The 21,636-nt window shown below is 51.4% G+C and overlaps 8 protein-coding genes across 8 annotated transcripts; 6 read left to right on the forward strand and 2 right to left on the reverse strand.

Annotated features, from left to right (window-relative positions):
- Nucleotides 1–7: 7 nt before the first annotated feature.
- BO79DRAFT_58225 (diacylglycerol/polyprenol kinase family protein) lies at nucleotides 8–1,844 on the forward strand. Its single transcript, XM_025689451.1, has one exon. The coding sequence runs from the start codon at nucleotides 371–373 to the stop codon at nucleotides 1,523–1,525; it is 1,155 nt and encodes a 384-aa protein (XP_025535183.1). The 5' UTR covers nucleotides 8–370; the 3' UTR covers nucleotides 1,526–1,844.
- On the reverse strand, nucleotides 1,845–4,927 carry BO79DRAFT_275644 (crossover junction endodeoxyribonuclease). The gene is made up of 2 exons (XM_025687690.1): nucleotides 4,899–4,927; nucleotides 1,845–4,771 (listed from the first exon to the last, which is right to left on the reverse strand). Exons 1-2 carry the CDS (start codon nucleotides 4,910–4,912, stop codon nucleotides 2,164–2,166), a joined length of 2,622 nt encoding a protein of 873 aa, XP_025535184.1. The 5' UTR covers nucleotides 4,913–4,927; the 3' UTR covers nucleotides 1,845–2,163.
- A 421-nt stretch (nucleotides 4,928–5,348) lies between these two features.
- On the forward strand, nucleotides 5,349–7,064 carry BO79DRAFT_290532 (putative actin-related protein RO7; the record flags this gene model as incomplete). The annotated part of the gene is made up of 1 exon (XM_025688900.1): nucleotides 5,349–7,064. One exon carries the CDS (start codon nucleotides 5,349–5,351, stop codon nucleotides 7,062–7,064), a length of 1,716 nt encoding a protein of 571 aa, XP_025535185.1.
- A 232-nt stretch (nucleotides 7,065–7,296) lies between these two features.
- BO79DRAFT_211390 (aldose epimerase family protein) lies at nucleotides 7,297–8,771 on the reverse strand. The gene has a single exon (XM_025683017.1). It carries the CDS (start codon nucleotides 8,674–8,676, stop codon nucleotides 7,465–7,467), a length of 1,212 nt encoding a protein of 403 aa, XP_025535186.1. The 5' UTR covers nucleotides 8,677–8,771; the 3' UTR covers nucleotides 7,297–7,464.
- A 1,026-nt stretch (nucleotides 8,772–9,797) lies between these two features.
- BO79DRAFT_202879 (putative AT DNA binding protein) lies at nucleotides 9,798–14,034 on the forward strand. The gene is made up of 2 exons (XM_025681673.1): nucleotides 9,798–10,508; nucleotides 10,545–14,034. The coding sequence occupies exons 1-2, from the start codon at nucleotides 9,995–9,997 to the stop codon at nucleotides 13,607–13,609; spliced, it is 3,579 nt and encodes a 1,192-aa protein (XP_025535187.1). The 5' UTR covers nucleotides 9,798–9,994; the 3' UTR covers nucleotides 13,610–14,034.
- On the forward strand, nucleotides 13,725–14,214 carry BO79DRAFT_58239 (uncharacterized protein). Its single transcript, XM_025689452.1, has one exon. The coding sequence runs from the start codon at nucleotides 13,841–13,843 to the stop codon at nucleotides 14,123–14,125; it is 285 nt and encodes a 94-aa protein (XP_025535188.1). The 5' UTR covers nucleotides 13,725–13,840; the 3' UTR covers nucleotides 14,126–14,214.
- Nucleotides 14,215–14,990: 776 nt separating this feature from the next.
- On the forward strand, nucleotides 14,991–15,985 carry BO79DRAFT_158459 (uncharacterized protein; the record flags this gene model as incomplete). Its single annotated transcript, XM_025678909.1, has 2 exons — nucleotides 14,991–15,470; nucleotides 15,758–15,985. 2 exons carry the CDS (start codon nucleotides 14,991–14,993, stop codon nucleotides 15,983–15,985), a joined length of 708 nt encoding a protein of 235 aa, XP_025535189.1.
- Nucleotides 15,986–19,232: 3,247 nt separating this feature from the next.
- BO79DRAFT_202881 (protein kinase domain-containing protein) lies at nucleotides 19,233–21,410 on the forward strand (the record flags this gene model as incomplete). Its single annotated transcript, XM_025681674.1, has 1 exon — nucleotides 19,233–21,410. One exon carries the CDS (start codon nucleotides 19,233–19,235, stop codon nucleotides 21,408–21,410), a length of 2,178 nt encoding a protein of 725 aa, XP_025535190.1.
- Between the last annotated feature and the right edge of the window lie 226 nt (nucleotides 21,411–21,636).

Below are 21,636 nucleotides of genomic sequence, written 5' to 3' on the forward strand. Positions count from 1 at the left end.
TGTCAATCTGCACGCATCGGTCGCCGGTGCACCTAAAGATAGGAGCGGCGATTACGGATCAATTCTCTTGACTCTATAACTTGCGCTTTTTTTGGTGGTTATGCCGATCATCTTCTAAGCGTGGCGCGTCATCCGAGGCGGTGTTTCTGCCTGGTGCTACCATCATCATAGAGCCTTACACTCATAATCTACCTTATATTGTCAGGAACATCCTCTGTCGCAATAATTGCCCAAGATTTCGTCGTCAACAGTATTCAGTCTGCCCATACTCGGCGCCTGCTCCTCCAACCCCACCCTTATCTCTCCGCGACCGCTATCCGGGCTGATCCACGGCCCAATCCTCCCACCTTTCTCCATACCTGCAGCCGATATGCCTTCTGAACCCGGTTCCATACCGGAGACTCCTCGAGTCATTCCTCCTTCTCCTGCTTCATCTGAGCGTCGATCAAGCTCGGGCGATTACTTCGGACCTACAACACGCTCCGCAGCACGACGGCAGCGACTTGGGGAGGTAACGGAAGAAACACCTGATACCTCAAACTCGGATTCGAAACGCTCACGAGCGCGGTCTCGCAGCCCAAAATCTCCTGAGTCTACAAGGCGCCGTACCCGAAAATCTAATCCGAAGTTGCCCGCTGGAAAGCCCAAGAAGCAGACGAATGGTCATGCAGAGTCCAACGGGTATCTATCACCTATCGCGAAACCCGGCGGCAGCTGGCACGACATCTCTCGATCTCCTTCTCCTCTGGGTCTCATACCTCTCCACAGCCGTTATCGCTCCTTTATACACCGTCATGAGATCCCGCGCAAACTTCTCCACGTATCGATCGGCTTCCTCACCCTCAACTTGTACAGTCGCGGCATTCAAACTCTCCAGATTACACCATGGCTCTTCGGAGCTCTCGTGCCGATAGCCACGGTAGATATCGTCCGTCACCATTCCACTAAGGTCAACAACATATATATCCGCTGCGTGGGGGCTTTGATGCGCGAGACAGAGGTTTCCGGCTACAACGGTGTGATCTGGTATCTTGTGGGCACATATGCAGTGCTGCGCTTCCTCCCCAAAGACGTTGGAGTCATGAGCGTACTGCTCCTCAGTTGGTGTGATACTGCAGCCTCCACATTCGGTCGTCTCTACGGCCGTTACACATTCCAGCTGCGCAAGGGCAAGAGCTTCGCTGGTACACTGGGAGCCTGGTTTGTGGGTGTCCTGACCGCAGCCGCATTCTGGGGATACTTCGTACCTTACATTGGAACCTTCCCCAATGACCCCGAGGGATCGTTCATGTTCACCGGTCAGCTCAACCTTCTTCCTAGCTCGATCAAGAACCTCATCGGCTGGACTGCGGACACCCCTAGCGCTGTCATTTCGGGCCCCTTGGCCCTCGGCGTTATGAGCGTCGTTTCCGGCTTAGTCGCCGCTGGAAGCGAGTTCGTGGACATCTTCGGCTGGGATGATAACCTTACTATCCCGATCTTGAGCGGTATCGGATTGTGGGGTTTCCTGAAGGTCTTTGGTTGAGCAGACTACCGCAGCTAATGCCGTTATATCTCCCCTTTTTTGTTCATTATCACAGCACTGCCATGGCTTGGATAGTCGCTGAAGCGCGCGACAAGCCGCGAGCCGCAGTATCGACTCACCATTCATTTCAACCCTCTTTTCCTTTTCCTCTGTTCAATCACCTACTTATCCTGTTTATCTCTTATACATACACCCGATTACCCCATGACCAACTACATCACCACTCCTCTTCTCTTTGAGCTCTCACTCGATTACCCCCCTGTTTTGCACTACTCTGAGTGGGGAAGACTTTGGAAATAATTACTTTGGCCCGCAGAAGGACTTTTGTTTAATGATTACTTAGATAGATATCCTGGACCGGCGTGGCTTTGGCGCTTGCAAATCTATACAAACACACGGGCTACTATTCACTTTCTTTTAACGCTCTATAGATGTTGTAATGACGTGGAGTGACTACATTCCTCATGTCCAGACTTTGATGTATATCATGACTTGTATGCCAGTGTACAAAGAAGATGCTTTACTCAAATTTGGGTCCCGAAAGCAATGCGCCTGCAATGCATTTCCAAGAGATTAGGGTAAGGCAAGACTTGGATCAAGTATTGGAAAGGACCAATGCACAATTCTCTCATTGCTGCTCAGGTCAAGTCCATGAAGCTCACACGGGCGATCCGCTTTTTCTTGCCGCGACTGGTTCGAGTGTCGGTCGTACTTGCAGCTTCTGCCGATTCAGGTTTTGAGCTAGTATCTGTCGTCCAGAACCCGTTATGTACAACAACAGATTCGACGTGTGATACTGTCGATGGACAGTCGTCTGGTTTTTCAGAAGATTTGTTTTTCCGAGGCTTGAGCTCCGTGGGCTCGCTCACTGAGGATGATGTTTGTGTTCGACTCGAGGGATTCTCATGATCCCGGCGCTTTATTGTATCTACAGCATTATCTTCTGATATTAAGACAGGCTCGCCGTTCTCCACAGATGGCGAAGGGCGGGCCATGCGTTCAGCGGCCCCAGCAGGGCCAGACCTGGTGTTACACATCTTCTGGCGCGGGCTTCTTCGGGGCATGGGCCCGGTATCATCTAGGCATATGAGTTCTGTAGCGGTTTTGCGCGATTGCGCGTCATCCAATGCTATGGAAGATATCGCTTGTTGTAGTTCGTGAACCTCGCAAGAAGACTTCAGTTTGTCTCCTTTGCGCCGGGGTTTCGATGCGTTTTGGCGGCCTGCATGGTTAGGAGATATCGAACGAAGTGCAGGCTTCTTGTCGTCTGTCGCATCCCCCTTCCGCGTACAACGTTTTGAACTTGATTGAGCATTCTTCTTGGTCGGCGAAAGAGCTGGAGAACTCTCTGCGGAAGACAATTTCTTTGTCTTTGAATCGGTGGCATCTGTCAAAGCAGGTTGTCTTCCAGCTCTGCCGCGTGCTCGGGTGGTTTTGGGTGACTGCTGTTTGATAGTTGTGTAGGACGGTGCATGACTCAATGAAGAAAATTGATCGATTAGATTATCAAGGCTCGGCGAATCGTCACTTGATTCAATCAATGGCTGCTGCTGTATAGATATGTCAGACGCTGATGGCTTCCTTGAAGGATTAGGAGAATCTTGAGACTGACGGGAACTCGACAGGCTGGGTGCAGCAGTTGCTTTGGCCGAGACTGCTGCCTCTAAGAGCTGCGCACTTTTGTGGCGGGATATTTCGGTTCGCTCCTTCGTGAGAGTACCATATTTCAAGATGCTACCTCGCTTCATGTTCGGGTCTATAGGCCCCTTTTTCCTAGGCCCTGTCTTTCGCGTCGCTGTTTTCTTCGGTGCCGACTTCTCGGCTTGCTCTCGTTCCCAATTCTTCACGACTTCTGGGAGTCCTATCGTGGCTAGGGTTTCGAATACCCACACCTTTTCAGAGGCATAAGGATCATAGCGCTTTACAACACGTTTCTTTACCGGGGATTGAGGCACCGATACCGCATTATCCTCCAGTTCCTCTTCCTCGTCCCCTGAGACCGTCGACTCTTGAGAAGGAAGTGGAGGATTTGGCTCATCTGCAAGAATATCCAAGCCAACAATGTCGACGGGTATCATATCCAGCTGGAACTCCGTCAAGCCGTCGGTAGTATAGCTGGATCTGCTTTTATAGATCTTTTGCAGCATCGGCGTGTTGCTGTTCGACAACGTAGGGCAGTTCGCGGGAAATGCTGATGCTTGTCTTCCAAGGCGTAGTCGGTAGGACAGCAGCGGCTCGGAAAGTAATCTGGTCACTTTTCTAGCCCCAGAGCGGTAATTCCATTCGAAGGCGTCGCCAGCAAATCTCCTCAGCTCGACAACGTCTATGTCCTTGTCCCAAGCATTAGAGAGGCTATGTTGAAGGGTTCTGATGTCGCCTGTCGAAGAAACCACAGGATTCGCATAATATGACAAAATCGTCCGATCAGGAAAAGTGTCGGGAATTCGGACAGCCTTGTGCTTGGTCTGGAAGTAACCACTTTCGTTTTCTTCCAACTCATACTGGAGTCGTTCTCTCCAATCGCTTAGTCTGGCATCGAGCTCGGCGCCATCTGACTCAAGGATTTCAAGAAGATCTGCGCCAAATCCAGCTTTGGCAATCTCGCCAGCGAGCTTGCTACCGCATTTAGGGACCCCCGATGGCAAGTAATCACCCCCACTCAACATGGCAAACAAGATCATGCCTGCACGATCAAGCTTCACACTCGAAGGATCGCCAGCGGTGTTCATGCGGTAGCAGGTAACATGTGTTGCAGCCCCGGTGCTGCTGCCACTTTCCTTGGAAAAGCCCATGACGGTAAATGTTGAGCCAAACATAAGAGCGTCAACGTCATTAGTCATGACTGCATCAACAACTCCTGCTCTTTGCAGTCTTGCACACTCTGCTTCTGCCTCTCCTGGCGCCTCGTGTCGCGGAAATTTGAACAGATCGACTAAGATCTTGGAGAGCCGAATGATTGGTGCACTTCCGTAACTGCGACTTGACACGGCTTTGCCTCTCTTGAAAGGCGGCTTGTTCTTGCCATCATATACAAAAAGAGGATGGATTGGAAGCGCTAAAATCTTCAATAGTCTGTAAAACAACGTTCGTAGCTCGGGGTTTCGACCACCCCGGCCAGCTTGCACTTGGAACAGCCATATCGAGATGTCCACGGCAATACGAATAGGCCTAGCTGTGCGCTCCAAATGGGTTATGGCCAACCTTGACAAGGAGATACGTTCACCAGCACCGATGGCATGGATCAGCCTTTGTGGTCAGTGGATTAGCCGTTGAACTACTTGAATGAGTGCTGTTTGTGCACGGGAAAGGGATAATATATTTCTCTCCCAAGTAAAGTTCCACAAAACAGCACCTACAAAACTGGCTGACTTACCCCGGAATCCCCATTCGGACAGCCTCCCTTGTTCCCAACTTTCAAAACCCAAAATACCAATATAAAAAAAATTGCACTGCAGCTCAGGTCCTCTTTGATGGCGAATACTAATGCAGCGATGAGAGTTGTTTGTTGACGGCGGCAACTGGGCGACGCGGCCCGATGTAGATCCGCCCGCCCAGAGCCTCCGCAGATTGTCGCGGCTTCCTTGTCGCGTTCGCCAATCGCCAAATGCCAATTGCCCCCAAATTGGGAGTCGTTTTCTTAATTGGAAAAGTTGCTGGTAGAAGGTATGATCTAAGCCTTCTCATATCAAGCGCATCGGTTGAGAGGAAGTATGATCTGCGCGGGGTCCCTGAAGCAAGTTGACTTCTATCTCCGATCCTTCCCCGCGATTTCCATAGAGCAGCGACCCTTGCGACTGTCCCAGCAACTCATTCGGACGACGACATGACAAGTACATCTTCCACCTCCGCTTTCGACGATAGGCGACCCATATCCATGAGCTTCCGTCACAGCCAATCTGGGAGACCTGATTCGCCCCATACGCCCCAACATCACCTCCGTTCCAACAATTCTTCCTTTGCAAGCACCTCCTCCGCAAGCACATCATTTCGCGGAGAAGAAGACGCTATCATTTTCGAATTTGGGGCAAGATGGCTTCGGGCAGGGTTTGAGGGGGAAAGCACTCCAATGTGTGTGGTTGGGTGCGGTCCAGAGGAGTCGAGAAGGGTTGGCGATTACAGAGGGTGGTTGAGAAGCAACGAGACGGACTCATCACGCTCGCAACCAGTCAAAGCCGACGAATGGGCTGGTGCATATGAACTCTGGAAGATGGATGTACGCGATATGGATATGGCACTCATTGACGACAAGATTGAGCGCATGTTTCGCGAGACCTACAATAAATACCTGTTGACAGATGCGGGAACATCGCGACTGGTTCTGGTTCTTCCGTCTATCATGCCACACCCTCTCCTATCATCGCTTTTGTCAACCCTGTTTAGCCGTTGGCGGTTTCCAAGCATCACCCTTTTAACCAGTGCTCCTATGGCCGTGGTCGCAGCTGGGCTGCGTTCAGGCTTGGTGGTGGATATTGGATGGGCGGAAACCGTTGTCAGCGGTATCTACGAATACAGAGAAATGGCCGTCAAGCGCAGCACGAGGGCTATGAAGTCCCTACTGCAGGAAACTGGACGGTTTCTGACACGACTCTCCGATGACAGCGGGGCCACGCAATCGGCGGACGAAATCTCCGTTCATTATGAGCTCTGCGAAGAAATTGCCAGTCGGTTCTTGTGGTGTAAGCCCAAGGCGGCTTCCCAAGGCTCCACGGCGACACCGCAGCAACAGCCATCCGAGGCACAAGAGGAGGATTCTGGAGCGGCTGACCAACACACTACTTCACACTCAGATGCAACGGTGTCGCTTCCCTCCCCGTCAGGTTCAGGTTCAGCATACATTGACCTTCCTTTCTCCAAGCTCGCGGAACCGGTAGAAAAGGTTCTCTTTGCGGAGGGCTTAGCCGATTGCGAGTTGGACGACGAGGAAAAGCCGTTGCCGTTGTTGGTGTATCATGCCCTGCTTAGCCTGCCTCCTGATGTCCGCGGCACGTGCATGTCGCGTATTATTTTCATTGGTGGAGGCTCTAATATCCCTGGTGTCCGACAGCGCATCCTCCAGGACGTGGCGTTCCTGGTGGAAAAGTATGGCTGGTCACCTGTCCGCGGCAAGGTTATCGAGCAGCAACGCCAAAAGCTTGAGGGCCTAAGACTCTCTCAACCAACCAAGCCGACTGTCACAAAGCAGGAGGGTGAGAACGAGACCCCCGATGCTGCTGCTGCGCGATCAACTCCAGATGCACAAGCAGAAGAAGAGATCGACCCCATCGAGCAAAAGATCCGTCGTAATAACAAAGACAAGGATACCCACCCGCCAATCCAAGGTGTCCTGCGGGAGGTCGAATCCCTTGGACCCTGGGCAGGAGCCAGCCTTCTCACGAGTCTCAAGATCCGGGGCTTAGTCGAGATTGAGCGGGAAAAATACCTCCAACATGGCCTCGCAGGAGCTAGTCGGGATCTGGAGCATGGGCATGCTCCTGATAGGCGCTCGGGGTTACGCACGGGAGGCGACCGGTCTAGTTGGACTTTGGCTGGCTGGGGTTGAATTTAGTCTCTTTTTCCCCCGCATGGCCACGCTAATTTATGCGGCCTGGTCAGACAAGCATTACATATTGGGGATACGAAATTTCTTCCATCATTGTCTATTTTCCCCTCTCTCCCTACGGAGTAGTGCTGACCGCACCACCCTGAACTCACTCTGTTTTTGTTCTCACTGAGATTGTCGAAGCAGTTAGCAGTAGATACGATACCCGTTAGAGTCTTACAGCAAATGTATTAGCAATGTCTTTTCTTCCCATTATTATTCCTTGAGCGTTTCTAAGCACTCAGTAAACTTTCTTTGTACGTGCCATTGCTAGTCCGGATAAAGACAGATGGCGCATCAGATTATGTACACACGATCGTGGATTTCTAGAGCACGTAATCAAGTCCCCCTACTTCCCCACTTACACAGTACCAAACTGGTAAGTAGCCCAGTTAACAGCAGGTCCCGTCTCAGGAGAATAGATCTGGTCCGACAACTGACCCCACTGAGGGTTGTTAATACCATCAATCCAGCCCTCAGTCTCAATGACAATGCAACCATGCTGGTTGACGTATTCAGCGCCATCGACACCCTCGGCCTTGTTGCGCTGGACTTGCGATTGCTTGACGGGGATGGTGCCGTTCTGGCCGTTGCAAGAGTAGATCTGGAGAGCTTGCTGGTTGGTAGCGACGTCGAGGCTGATTCCGGTGGTGCTGGAGTTCATGTGGACGATCGGGACGATGGAGTTACGAGCTGCGTATTGAGGAGGGCGATCTACGATGAAGCAGTTGTCATAGCCGGTGCAGTCATCGCCGCAGAGTCCGTCGGCTTTCGCGATGTCTTGGCCGACGAGTTTGCCGGAGACGAAGTCCGGGGCGCTGTCGTAGACGTTGACGTCGAGGATGGTGCCGTTGGGGATCAGGATGCCGTCTGTGCCGATGAGGCGCTTGGAGAGTGGCAGTTGGAGCCAGGTGTCTTCGAGGACGGTCTCGTCCTTGAAGGCGTTCAGGTTCCAGTAGATGTGGTTGGCCAGCATGATTGGGGTTGTCTCGGTCAGGGCAAGGGAGACGAGTTTGGTGGTCAATTGAGGGAGACCTTGGGGGTTCTCAGGGGTGACTTTGGTTTGCACGCTGAATGTGGCATGGGTGATAACGTCTCCGGGGAAGTCTTCGAAGGCACGGTCAACCAGGGTGAATGTGATGGAGGAATTGCTGTACGCGGTTACGGTCCAGTTGCGCTGGTCGTAGCCTACGGTACCTCCGTGGAGCGTGTCTTCACCGTCATTCTCGTTCTCGGGGATATGGTACACATCTGAACCGATTGAGAACGTGCCGTTCTTGATGCGGTTGGCGTATCGGCCGACGACGGCACCGAAGAAGGTGTGGTTGGTCTCGGAGTCCTTAAGATACTGCTTGGGGTCGTCGTAGCCTACGACGACATCCTGGAAGTTGCCGTCGCGGTCAGGGACGAGGAGAGAAGTCAAGCGTGCTCCGTAGGGGATGAGCTTGGCTGTGATGTTCTCTGCGCTGATGGTGTAGAGTTGGAAAGGGTCCCCTGTGGACTTGGCAGCAGCAATTTGGGTCAGTGCTGGCAGGCCGTACAGGACGGCAGACAGGTAGCTTCTAACGTGCATTCTGACACCTAGGAGAATGGTAACGAGGAGGAAGCAGCAGCAATATATGACCAAGATACGAGGGGTGATCCGGGCAGGGCAGAGCAGAGAGCGGCAGCAGCCAAGAAGCTGGAGAGGTCCCTGGCCGGATCGGGTGGAAGGTCTCATAGTATTTATTTACAGTGAAATTGGACTTTTTTTACCTCATGATGGCGCGCCTGACCAGCGGGCGGGGGAAACCAATGCGCAGGGACCGAGAAACTGGGGTAGGAATGCAGCTAATTCCTGGATTGATGTTTAGCTCATTCACAAAATACCCGAGCAAAGGCGTCATCTTACCAAGGTGTGGACTAAGGTAAGTGTGCCAGGGGTCCGGAGCCAAAAAGCATGGGTGACTTTGCTTCGTACTCCCTATAGTGTAGTAGCTGTCACAATTGCTTCTGGGGCTGGGCCAATGGAGTAGGGCGGGAGAAATTGGTCCGGGTCTGACCACAGTCTGAGCGCAAATGAAAAGATCGGATAAAGTGAGTGAATTGGGCCGAAGAAGCTAGGATCAACAGGTTTCTGGCCGAACGAGGGCGAGCGTGGTGGTGAGATGTAATCCCCTTAGTCTGGAGGCTAAACTATCAAGCTGGTAGTAGCGCAAAATGAAGCCACGGAAGACATTCCAAGCCCCAGGAATGGAGCTAGTCTTCTTCGGGAAAGTCCCGGCGGGGGAAAAGCTAGAGGTTGCGGGGAAGGCAACCGGCCTGTCGATCATCGATTTCTCTCTCTTTGTCTTCGCTCACTCTTACGAGGTTGACATCCTGCTATGACTGGAGGTACCATTCAGACGTGGTTCAGTACATTATGGACAAAGTTAGAATAAACGTATCACTGACACCAATATCACCAACATTCAGGCGGGGAGGAAACTAGGTATGGACAATAACGATTACTCTATAGAGTTTATTATGAGGATGGTAATTATGGGTCCAGCTTGCTGTTTGGGTACTTCTGCCGCCCCGTACTCACTCGGCAAGGAACAACAATCCCGCCGGATAACCTAAGCATCTTCCCTACCGGTCGCTGGGGCTGCCTGATCGGGAGACTTGTTTATGTTATGCGACGATTTTATCAGATTTTCTACAGATTGAGAAACTGTTTTTGGTGGCCGAAACCGTGTCTGGGTAATCTGCTTCCAGACGCGACGACTAATCTTACCTTCAAGGACCGAATATGAAAGTGTCCGACTAGCAAAGCCGATTGAAGTGTTTGAATCCGGTGTCGTCCTTATGAGACGCGACGGGGGGTCACAAATCACCCCTCACATGCGTCGCATCGTTGTTTCCCTATCGATATGTCCTCCCGCACATCCAGTTCTTCTCCGGACATTCTTGGGCCACCTGGCGACGCCGATTATTTGATCTCCTCCCCATTTGTCCCCTTCTCCGGTCGCCAAAGCTTCATGTCGCCCGCCAACTTCCGCCTCCTGCAAAGTCCGCGGACGGCGAAGGGCAAAAGGCGGTCGCGTGTGAGTTTGAGCCCTTCGAAAAACGCCCACTCCATAAAGTTCAATGACGTTGTGCTACCTGCCTCCCCGACGACGAAACTGAACGGCCAGCGCGGTGGAATGTCTCCCGATAAGGGTCCGGCCGACGGGAATGTCAGTCCGTGGAGGATCCGGGTAACGCTCGAAGCGACACAAGATGAAGAAACGAACCAAGGCAGCCCTTCGCGAAAACGGTTGAAGCCATCAACGACAACGATGAAAGTACCCCTCAAAGACGATACAGAACAGACTCCACGCAGACGCAGAGGTCGCCCAAGGAAGTCGGACATTTGGCTGCAGGATGCGACTCCACGCGGAGGTAGTCCAGGACATACCCCGGGTCCAGGAAATACACCAGGCCCTGGGCATACCCCGGGCCCAGGGCATACTCCGGGTCCTGGGGGGACAGGTCAGAAGAGAAAACGAGGCCGGCCGAGAAAAAGCGCACCGGCGCTCGATGTGGTAGAACCAAGCGAACAGCAGGTGGAGAACCAAGAGATTGAACAAGAGGCGCTGATAGAGCCCGAGCAGAGATGGAGTCCGTTGAATCTGGCAGCAGACCCGGAATCCGACGATGACATTTGGGGGGATCAAGGACTCGAGTTCAATGACGATTTTGGTTATGGCGACCGATTGGAACTACCTGATTCCGCTGTCCGCGATGGGACTGGTCCCCGAGTGACATTTGAGCAAACTTTTGAGACTCCAAATGTTGACCATGTTGACCAAGGATTTACGGAGAACGACGAGTATAACCTACATTCAACACCTTCCAAAATGCCATCCCCAACCCGCGATACCTCGATTATCTCGCCAGCGAACACATTGCATGCCGGCCGCACCCCGAGACCATCACGCCTTTACCCCACACCAACCTCATCATCTGCAGCAGAAGAAGATAAGACAGAGCAGGCTCAGAAAACTAGTGCTACCTATGATAAGGATCACCTTGAGAGCGGGGCACGCCCCAGCGCAGATCCGACCGAGGAACACAGGGAATTTGACTCTATAATGGAAAGTGAAGGGTTCAGCATGGTCTCGCTGGATACATTGCCATCCGCTAAACAACATGAGATCAAGAGCGCGAGCCACTCCCAAGCCGCCAAGAGTTCTCTAAAGCCTTTCTTAGAACGGGAATCGAATGGCGTCTTGAAGCGAAGAGCCTCGGCGGTCCAGAATCAACAAGAGGACAATCTTGTTCGGAAGCCCCGGTCGGACTCTAAGCAGCGGAAACAGTCACCAGCCCAGCTGTTCCGCCAGTCAAGCGAGGCCAATGCCCACTTAGACCGTCCATCATCCCAAGACAGGCTCGAACCTTCCAGAAACATGCCCGGATCGACGGCGATATCATCTGAGTCGACTTTTACTGGACAAAAGCGGGGGCCGTTGACTAGATTCGTCAGAATAGTTCGTGCAGGCTTAGCTCTCGAAGGGCCTCTAAGAAACTCAGAAGAGGGGCAATCTTCGTACCAGTCAAACTCAAGAAGCCTTAGCTTCTCGGGTGATCCAGATTCTATGCTAGGCACGTCTAGGAAAAGGCTGGAACATGTTTTTGGTGACTTGACCCCACAAGTACAACAAGAGCTGCAGGCAGGCTTGGCATTTGGGCAGGAACTCGCGAAGAGGCGGATCGAGAGAGAAATGGAACAACGCAGACAAATGGAGTTGGCGGAGGTGACTGCAAGAAACACTGTTCAGGAAACCAGGGAATGGAGTGGCTCCAGTTCGCCACAGCAAACACCGCCTAAGGCCACCGACTATGGCACACCGGGCACGTTTATGAAACGGCGGATGGAAGAATGGCAACGGGAAAGGGAAGCTATCAGTCGAGAGATCCAGATGGCAAACTCTAGCCAGGTTATCGTCATTGACAGCGACGATAATGATCAGTCGAATATGCAAGATGGCATGTATGAAGACGGCGATGAGATAGAGTACGCGGCGGAACCCGTTCAAGACGACCAAGATGACGACGCCCACGTAGAGGCCGAGCGCCTAGATGGGGAAGACGAGGATGATGGCTACGAAGATATTTGGCAGCAAGAAGCTCGCAGTCAAGGCAACCAATCAGATCACTCTTCACTACTTGAGGATGACCAGGATGGTGAGCACCTTAGGCAGGATGGGTCTAGCCCGTGGAAGAGTGGCTGGACTCCTGCTCGGAATCAGAATGGCAAGATCTTATCTCCGGCTCATTGGACAAACGAGCGGGAGACTGTGCCATTCTTGGGCCGGTCGAGGGTCAAACAGTTACAGGAGCAAGAAGTTGATTTGACGGCTCTGTACCGTGCCCAGGACACACCAAAGCGTCGCCACTACTACTATGGGAAAAGCAGTCCGCCGAGCAGTGCAATACGAGGCTCTGTAGGCCGTTCGCCAGCTTCTGTGGTACAAGAGGAACACTATGAGCATGATCTCAACCAGGATCAACAGTCAGAGGGCTACGTGGAGTCCAGCCCTCGCCGGGACTCGGAGGATGAAACATTCCAGATCGATCCCACAACCAGATTGGAGATGGCTAGACAACGTCAAGACCCTGGGATGGAAGTCAACAAGATTGGGGGGATGTCAGATGCCGTTACATCCGAGAGACAAACTGCTCCAGAGGTGGGAGACATCACGCCGGAACGTCCACGGCATGCAAGCCCTGGCAGTCAAGCATCATCCTGGTTCCAGAAAATCACTAATTTCACGCCTGGTTGGCTCAGAGCACCAAAGTTTGAACAGCAAGGGCGGGGTTTGGAAAATCCTTCGGGCGACGAAGATGAGGAACCGCCCGCCGTTGAGTCAGCGCATGATGAATATGATAATGAGGATTATGGCGATGATGAAGTTAACTGGGGAGACTTAGGGGAAACCCCACGACCTACTCGATTTGAAGAGCCAGAAGATGGGAAACAGAGTTTTGCTAGTTCCGATTCTTTCCAAGCGGACGATGATGCGCACGCTTCACTGGACGAGAAGGGTGACAGAGAAGAAGTAGTGGAGGGGCAGGCTTCACGAGAGCAATCACCCTCTTCCTTTTCCTTGTACTTTTCCGATGATCACTATCGCTTGCTGCATCGCCTCTATCGCTCGGCAAAACTGTATCCTGAACGCTTCCCTTACCATCCGGCGCCTGGTCGCTCCGATATGATTGGCGACTGGATCTGGACCTCGGATGGAGTCTACGGAGTGCCAGTCACAGAGCTTCAGTTTGGCATAGTTGATAGATTCGCTCAGCAGCTATCCCAAGCCGACTCAAAGGCCGGTGGAACGGGTCAGATTCCTTGGACGGAAGCTGACGTTCACAGAAGATTGATCAGCATCATTATCGGGGAACAGATCAGACAAGACCAGAGGGAGAGGAGGCTCCACGAGGATCAACTGAGGGAAGAGTATCCGCGAAGCAGGGACACAGGGTACGGGACGTGGCGCATATGACTTCTCTCAAACCTGCACGTCGCTTGGCTCCTGCCGCCTGAACTCGGCACACTACATCTATTTTTTGAGTACAGACTTTGTTGGCACACAAAGTTAGCACACGTTGTAACGACTTATATTCTTGCTTTTCTTGTTGAGAGGATACGTTGTTTCGGGTCTTCACGGGTGGCGAACCAGCGGAATTGATCTTAAGGGTCATTGGGTGGCAGGCTCACTTTACGTTTTGGCCTTATGTTCTTGTACAGCATCTATTTTGTCTACGTACTATTCCCCCTCTGTTTCATTTGTCTTGGACTCTCCACACCCGATTGGATATCCATGAGTCAGCTGCCAAACAATTTTTTCATTTCTTACTCGTTTATATGTTGGAATGGAACGCAACAACACCATTGGTGTATGCAGCACATATGGTTCCCTACTTTGGCAAAAGAGCGCACCTGTCAGCCAGGTTCGGAACACAATTGTTTGGCCTGGAATCTGATTCGCAGAATTGACTTTCTAGTGCCCCCTGTATAGACCAATGAATGCAGCACAGTTGACCGATCTTCATGGAACGTGTCGTGCTGCGGGCATCGGTGTTTGCTCTGTGACGTCCGCAACGTCCCGTCAACTTGGTGAGTTTCTCAACCTTTCGACCCTATTCCTTTATGGGTCGTGGTCAAGTAACGCTCCTACTGCCACGTTTACTTCTCCACGGGGTGGCTACATAGTAGTTTCACGGAAATAGTAGCAGTCACAGAAAACGGGGGTTGACCTGCCAACTGCCAACTACTACTTACTTCATGGTCTGACGAACTCGAGGTACATCATCGTCCCTCATTGGTCCCAACATTGTAGTTCTGACTGCACGGTGCAGACATCCTGGAGCGCCAGCCAAGCGGAAGCAGGCGACATACGAGCCTAGCCCCATTTTAGAAGCCTGATGTCGGGTTGTGTCTCCTATGGCGCCTAAAACCGGATTTCCTGGCCGCCTCGGGTAAGGAAAGTATGCAGGGCGAGAAACGAAGGTATCGTAGTAGTAAGCCGTTCCCCGAAGTGATAGATGCATCGGGTGCTGTTGGTAGTAAGTAGTAGTAGTAGTAGTAGAAGTGACCGGGTCGATATGATGTATATAAAAAGGGGGATTTCCAAATGGCCCGTAGTATACACAATCTATTGTGTGTGTTTGTGTCTGTGTCTGTGTGTGTGCCTGAGTTCAATTACAACTGTTCGAACAGTTCTGTCAGCTTAGCCAAAGGTGAACTGCAACAGTCAAGTCCACCACCATACTACTGTCCAGTCCCTTTGAATCGATAAGCAAAGAACAGATCAGCAGGAAGATCAGGCAGACAGAATTTACATTTTGTATATGTACGGAAAAGAAAAAGAAAAACAAGGGAAAATGGGGGTCAGCAATCCAGTCAAGTATGTCTTGCGCCTGTCCCTGTTCACCAACAAGCGAACCGAGCAGCAGCAGCAACAACAACATCGACAACATCACTCCCACTCCCCCTCCTCCATCTACCCCATCTCACCCTCCTCTACCTGGAAAGGGAAAGAAATCGACTTTGACCCGCCCATCGAGGTTCGCTGGGGCGCAGTACAGTACCCAGATGACTATGCAGCGTTGACCGATGGTCATGCCCACATGGCGGTGAGCGCAATCGACTCGCATCTGGGCAGCAGCAGCAGCAACAGCAGCAGCAGAAGCAGCGGTAGCAGTAGTCGGACGGGGTTGGTGCGCATCGCCAGCTGGGCCAGTTTGGCTGGAGATCGATGTCGGTGGACGATGGAACAGGAACGGAAATTAGCAATTGCGAGAAGCGAACTGGCTCGATGTCAGAAAGCTTGGAGTTCGGAGCAGGAATTGTGGATTGCTCAAGTATGTTTCATCCCCTTTCTCTTTTAGCTGTCTTCCAATAGATCTCCCTCTGGAACTTTCATTCTTTCTCTGTGTGTGTGTGTAGGTGTGTGTGTGCGCTTCGCTCTTGCTTGTTCACGGTTGTGAGACAAACAAATCTATACCCCTGTCTGTCTGACTTTCACCAAACAAATGAACACACCACCACCCCTCACACCCCCCATCTCACACATTTACGGGACATGACATACAGCAGCCCCTGCTGTACCTGCATATGACTAACCTTTTCACGTATCTACGTAAACCAGATCGAAAAGTTGCACGAGGAGAAAGAAGCCCACGAACAGTTCATCCACCACCGAGCGAAACAACAGGACGAAGAGCAGCAGCATTTTCGCAAATCCTGGATTCGACGGAAGTCTTACGAAGAGCAGCAACAACAACAGCAACAACAGCAGCAGCAGCAGAAACAGGTTGCTCCTACTACGCAAAGGACTAATAGTCGATTGCGGCGGATACGGCGCATAGGATCATAGTTATGTTAGGGTCGTCGGAAGTATAGTGCCTCGCTAGGCTCAAAAGTAAGTAGATAGTCTATGGAGCTTTCGACGTCATGATTGGCACCGACGTGAAACGATAACCATTTCTGACAGGTGATTTTCTGTTGATCGATCCTTTTTCTCGCTGGTCAGGAATTAGGTGTTTAACGTCATTTTTACGACTTCGTCTGTGTGTCTGAATGTGTCTCTTTTCTAATTGCGATCAGCTCTGCAAGGCAACCCATTTTGAACTAAAATGAAGAAGGCAGGAAAAGATGATGAAGAAAAGTACAGAAGGATGGAAAGGAAAAAAGGGGGAAGAGACGAGAATTTTGTCCATGATGACCTCCTGCATGAATGGCTTGAACTAGTTCTGAGGCTTGGGCTTGTGGGTTTTATTTTCGTCTCTCTCTCTCTCTCCCCCCTTATACCATCCACTTTCTCTTTTCTTCGTTGTCGATCCAGCTGGCTGCGCATCTTGATCTTCCCGTTGGCTCCGGAAAAGGATTTTTCTGTTGAGCAGGGAATCGAACAAGGAAGGAGGAAGAAAAAGAAAACAATGAATGCAATACTTCGCACAAGCATGGCTTTTTTTTCCCGGACTTAGGGGCGATCCTGCTGCATGGAATGATCATCTGGCTGCACATCGATCATTCTTTAGAGTAGAGCATGGTATTGAAGGCGGATGGTATGCCTTCTATGCTTTATCGAGAGCGAGGTCTCTGGGTATAGAGAGGTCCTCCATGGATACTTTCTCCTGTCATAGTATGGTCTATAGATACTACATCAGGCAGGAGTAAGTAGTATTTACTGGAGGCTCTGGTTAGTTAGATATAGTCTGCTTACTACAACTGAAGAAGGCTCGCAAGATAAGCCCGCAAGCTCCGCGGCAAAAATACTACTATAACCGCGCCACGCCATATCAAAATCAATGGCTTAGTTCCTGTCACCCTGCAACACACATAGCCATGTCAAGTGAAGACACTAACTTAGTAGAGCCGAAGCTACCCCGGCGGACCGGCGAGTACCGCGCGAGCCCCCGAGATAAGCAGGAAGGAGTGCGGCGAAGATCGAAAATTTGGGGCTTGTCTATTTGAGACGTGCGGACCGGCGAACTACTGTACGTACCTTTTTCTCTCTCTCTCTCTCTCTCTCTCTCTCTCTCCCCTCATGATGGTCTAGTCTCCATTTTGTGAACGTAAGTACGAAGTAGGCTACTATAAGCCTTATCATAAGGTCGAGAGCGCGGTTCAAGTATGGATAAAGCGCGCGGGCCACTTTGCCCCAGCCACTTGTTCAGGCTGTGTATGTGTGTTGTTTGTTGGCTGTGTGGTTCTGCACTATTGGCACAGAGGACAAAAACCACCATTGAAAAGCATTCATATGATGGATCATAATTCAAACCCTCCTTTTTCATTCCCATGGATGAATAACTGGACCAAATGGCAATGCAAGTAAGCAATGGGCTTATCTCGGGAGCCGTGACTAATGGCGGGATTTTCATGAGTAAACTTTGCCTGTCCAACTGTCAACTGATAAGCTTGCATCCCGAACCCTCCAGGGATGACGCATAGTCTGCCCGATCCGGGAACCCTGCCTCGGACTTTTTCGAATAGTATCTATCTTCCTTTTCCCTATCTTTGAGGAGCTTTTTTTGTTTTTAATTTTCTTCCGTGTTCCCCTCATAGTGTCTCCAGATGTCGTGTATCGTACCCTCTTTAGCTTTGTTCTTGCGTGCAGTGGCTGTTGTTGGTCTTGTGGTACTAGCTATGTATGGTACTTGTTTGAGTAACTAGTTATTGCAGGCGCCTAAGAGTCGGGATAGATAGGTACTTAGTTGTCTTGCCTCTTTCTCGATCAACGCCACGTCACATTGCTTTTTACCAAGAAGGATGCGCCTGACGATCAGCTCGATGGATGCAAGACAGATTCTTCTAGTAGAAGAATGATGGCTCACAATGGGCTTGTTACTGATCAATTCGATAGGTGTCGGTGGCCATGGTGAGGCGATGGTAGACTACTACTCTGTATAGTACTAGTTACTGTAGACAGTATACAATGATGATTCCCAAAAGAGAACATAATAAAAAGAAATCCGGCATGACTCGAGACCCGTGATCCGGGAATTCAAGTCACGCTTTGGTCGGCGCTGTTTATCGCGTGGGTTTTATTCCTTTTCTGCATTGGAAACTTCCTTCATTGGAAGGAGAGGATCGAGTCCACGCACGCCTTGTATTACTATTCCATTCATTCCCCTTCTTGTTTCTTTTCCTCTCGGGTCATCACTCTATGATTTAGTATCTGCCCCAGCTAAGTATCGACTAAAGAGTTAGCTTCCCTCCTTCCGAACTCTAAGGACTATACTATCTAGATTCCGCTCTCCTCACTTTGGAAGACCCCCACTCCTTAACGGCTTTCAGAATCTCTTTCGCCAGGTTCCTCACTGTCGGAGCCGGCCTACGGGGCCGTTCCCACTCTCTTGGAGAAAATCCCGGCCATTCATTCATCCTCTCAAGCATCTCCTTTCGGGGCACTGGGAACCCTCTACTAGGCTGGTACTTCGTACCCATGGTCGAGCTTGGTTCCTCGGGTGCACTTTCTTTTTCGTATGCTCGTTCCTTTTGCTTGGATGGCCGCTAGGAGCATGTGGTCCCATGTTCGGAATTGATTGTTATCATGGTGGAACTGGCACCATGACCACAGTGGAAAAGTACCTCTTCTTCCCTGTCCCCCCCCCCTCCTTTAGGTTTCTGATTTTCTTTTCCCCGTTCTACAATTCCGGAATATACTACTATCGAATGGATCCTTCCAATAATACCGTGAATATCCCTTGCTGGGCGCTTGATAAGCCTCGTGTCCACCAGTGAGGTCCGCCACACTCCGCGCGACACTGTATCCCCCCCCCCGATATTGAGGTATCCCCTTTAGGTTTGATGTTTATTGATCTAATGACAATTTTTCTTGATTACCTGGAGTATTCTATTTCCTGTCAATCGATTTGAAATATTGGTTTCAGGGCTTACGCTTTCCTTCCATTTATACCCACCAATCCGTCTGTGGCCCGGACATTCTTTGTGACAGCCGCTTGCTGAAGCCCCGTAAAGAGACATGTCTGTCCTACTCGAGTCTGGCCAGGTGTAGGTACCCTGTGACTTTCGAATCCTTCCTTTCGCCGATATATTAGATGTCTGGTCTCGCCTGCGGGGAAGCGCCTGATCTTGGCCCGGATCGCCATGAGTTCGAAATGTCGACGGCCATCACCTCTCTCTGGTGGCCCGAGGATCGCGTGAAGGCCACCCTTTGTCCCGAATACGTCTTTAACCACCTACCTTCGAACATCTTGCACCGTCTCGTCAACCCCTTGCCTTGGGGAGAGGGTCTGACTAGCGAGTCTTACTTAGACTGGATCCTCGCCAAGGCCGGTAGAATCTTCCTGATCCTCGTGGATATCGGCATACCGGAGCGCATCTTTGCCCTGGTCGATGAATCATTAGATGACACGGATTTACCTTTGTCGGCACCGAGTACCACTCGACTTCCTCTCGCACCTGAAGGGGACAACGCAACTGTTGCCCACAAATTCTTTCTCGCTCAATGGCGGTTCACGGTACGCGGTATCAATGAAGGCGACCATATCAAGTACACTCAGAACGAGGGTGTCCCGGTGGAGCTTCTTCGTACCGGAACCTCTCTAGTGAGAGAGGGCGTGGAGAAGGTCGTTCTAGCTGGCTTCAAGTGCCGTGTGCTGTTGCGAACGCAAGTCTCTATTGGCGGCGCACCGCATTTCTTCGAGGAGAACGAGGTGTTGGAAGAAATCCGCTCTCTGAGAAGGCTAGCCCACGATCACGTCTACTCGATCTACGCCTCCTACTTTGTGGATACCACCGTTTGCATTCTTTTCTCGGGCGTATACGAGCGAACGCTCATGTCATTCCTTACCGACGTGCCTCAACCTTTCAAGCGCCTCGCCAAGAACAAGCGTCGAGAGATATTAGTCAATTGGCCACATTGTCTGGCTAATGGACTGTCATGGTTGCATGCACATAGCCAGGCCCATAGCCTGATTTCTCCGTCGAACATCCTGGTTGACGCAGACTTTCGGATTTTCTTGGGCCAGTTCGAGGCTCTCGACACTCTTCTATCCCCACTCAAGCCGGACGACGTTGAAACCTACCAGTATGGTGCGCCCGAGCGATGGGTGCGCTCAGTCAGTATTCAGGACACAAGCGCACCAAGCCCAAACATTGCGCTCCCATCAGGGGGGCGTTCGGCTCGCAAACAGTCGTCCCGTCCAGCAATGCTGAGCTTATCTAGATTCAGGGGCTCTCAACCGTCGGATCAGGATACAGAAATACACGCGGAGTCTGTTACGTCGCAGGGAACTGCCATACGTATCGGCCTACGAGGCTCACCTTCTCGGATATCTTTCACCAACTCATCTTCCTCTGGATCAAGCGTTGGGAGCGCCCGCAAGCGCGTGGTATCCTCCATAAAACGACCGATGTTCTACACACCGTCCATCACTTCGTCCAACTCCAATTCTTCTAGATCATCAACCACTCCTTCTACTACTACATATGGCCAGTTTGGCTACCCAATCATCGGTTCCAACGCCGCAATTGTTCATACGTGGCAAACACGCCAGTCAGATCCAGAAGCCTCGGACATATTCTCACTTGGAGCAGTATTTCTAGACATCTTCACTCATTTATGCAAGCGCAAGCTCTCTGCTTTCTCACACCATCGAGGGGCCAAGAACCGGACCGCTGGCCGCGGTGGCGGCGTCGCCGACTGCTCATTCCACCTCGACCGAAACGCCGGCCAAGTGAGCTCCTGGATCGCCCTACTGGACAACGATGCGAAGAAACACAAGGATCCCATCTTCCAGGCTGTTCGACCGATGCTCACCGTCGTGCGAAGCATGCTAAACAGAGAACCCATGAGCCGCCCATCTGCTTATCAGGTGGAGCAGCTTCTGGCCCACTCACTTCAGAAATTGGACGGAAGCTGTAGCCTCCACTGTACTTCCGACCTACAAGTCCATGCCCCCAGGACCAAGAATCCACTCCGTCTAGGCGCACAAGCAGCCTCGTCAGCAGACAGACTCGTCGTCCCGCGAGCAAAGCCACTAGGGGCCAGATCCCCGTCTCCAAGTAGTCCAATGACTGCCGAATTCTCATCTACTAGCTCCGGAGGACCCGTGAGCCTCCGTCCCTCTCCTTCAGCCTCTGCCTCGAGTTTCAGTTTGCCTGATCAGCAATACACGGACACCTATATATATAGCAGCGACACAGATCAAGAGTATGATAAATACAGTACCTCTTCGTCGCCCGTCCCTTGGCGTGACCCAGATCATGGTCTAAGTCCGGCAGCACATAACGATCCGACATGGAATTACAGCATCGCTCTAGGGAAGCATTAGCCTTTGTTTATATATACCCGTTCCAAAGCGATAACCACTTGGCACTTGGCTCCTTCTCTTTGTATCATTGACATACTGCCCTCTCGATCAACAACCAGTCATTTCATCGTCGCATTACTGGTAAACTACTACACTTTCCCTTCGACTTCTCTATTCTCATGCACTCCGCACATACTACTTGTACACAACGTCATGCCTTGTACATTCTAGGCTTTTCGGGTTCTTC

This window comes from Aspergillus costaricaensis (assembly GCF_003184835.1).
Source record: "Aspergillus costaricaensis CBS 115574 unplaced genomic scaffold BO79scaffold_41, whole genome shotgun sequence".
Lineage (NCBI taxonomy): Eukaryota > Fungi > Ascomycota > Eurotiomycetes > Eurotiales > Aspergillaceae > Aspergillus > Aspergillus costaricensis.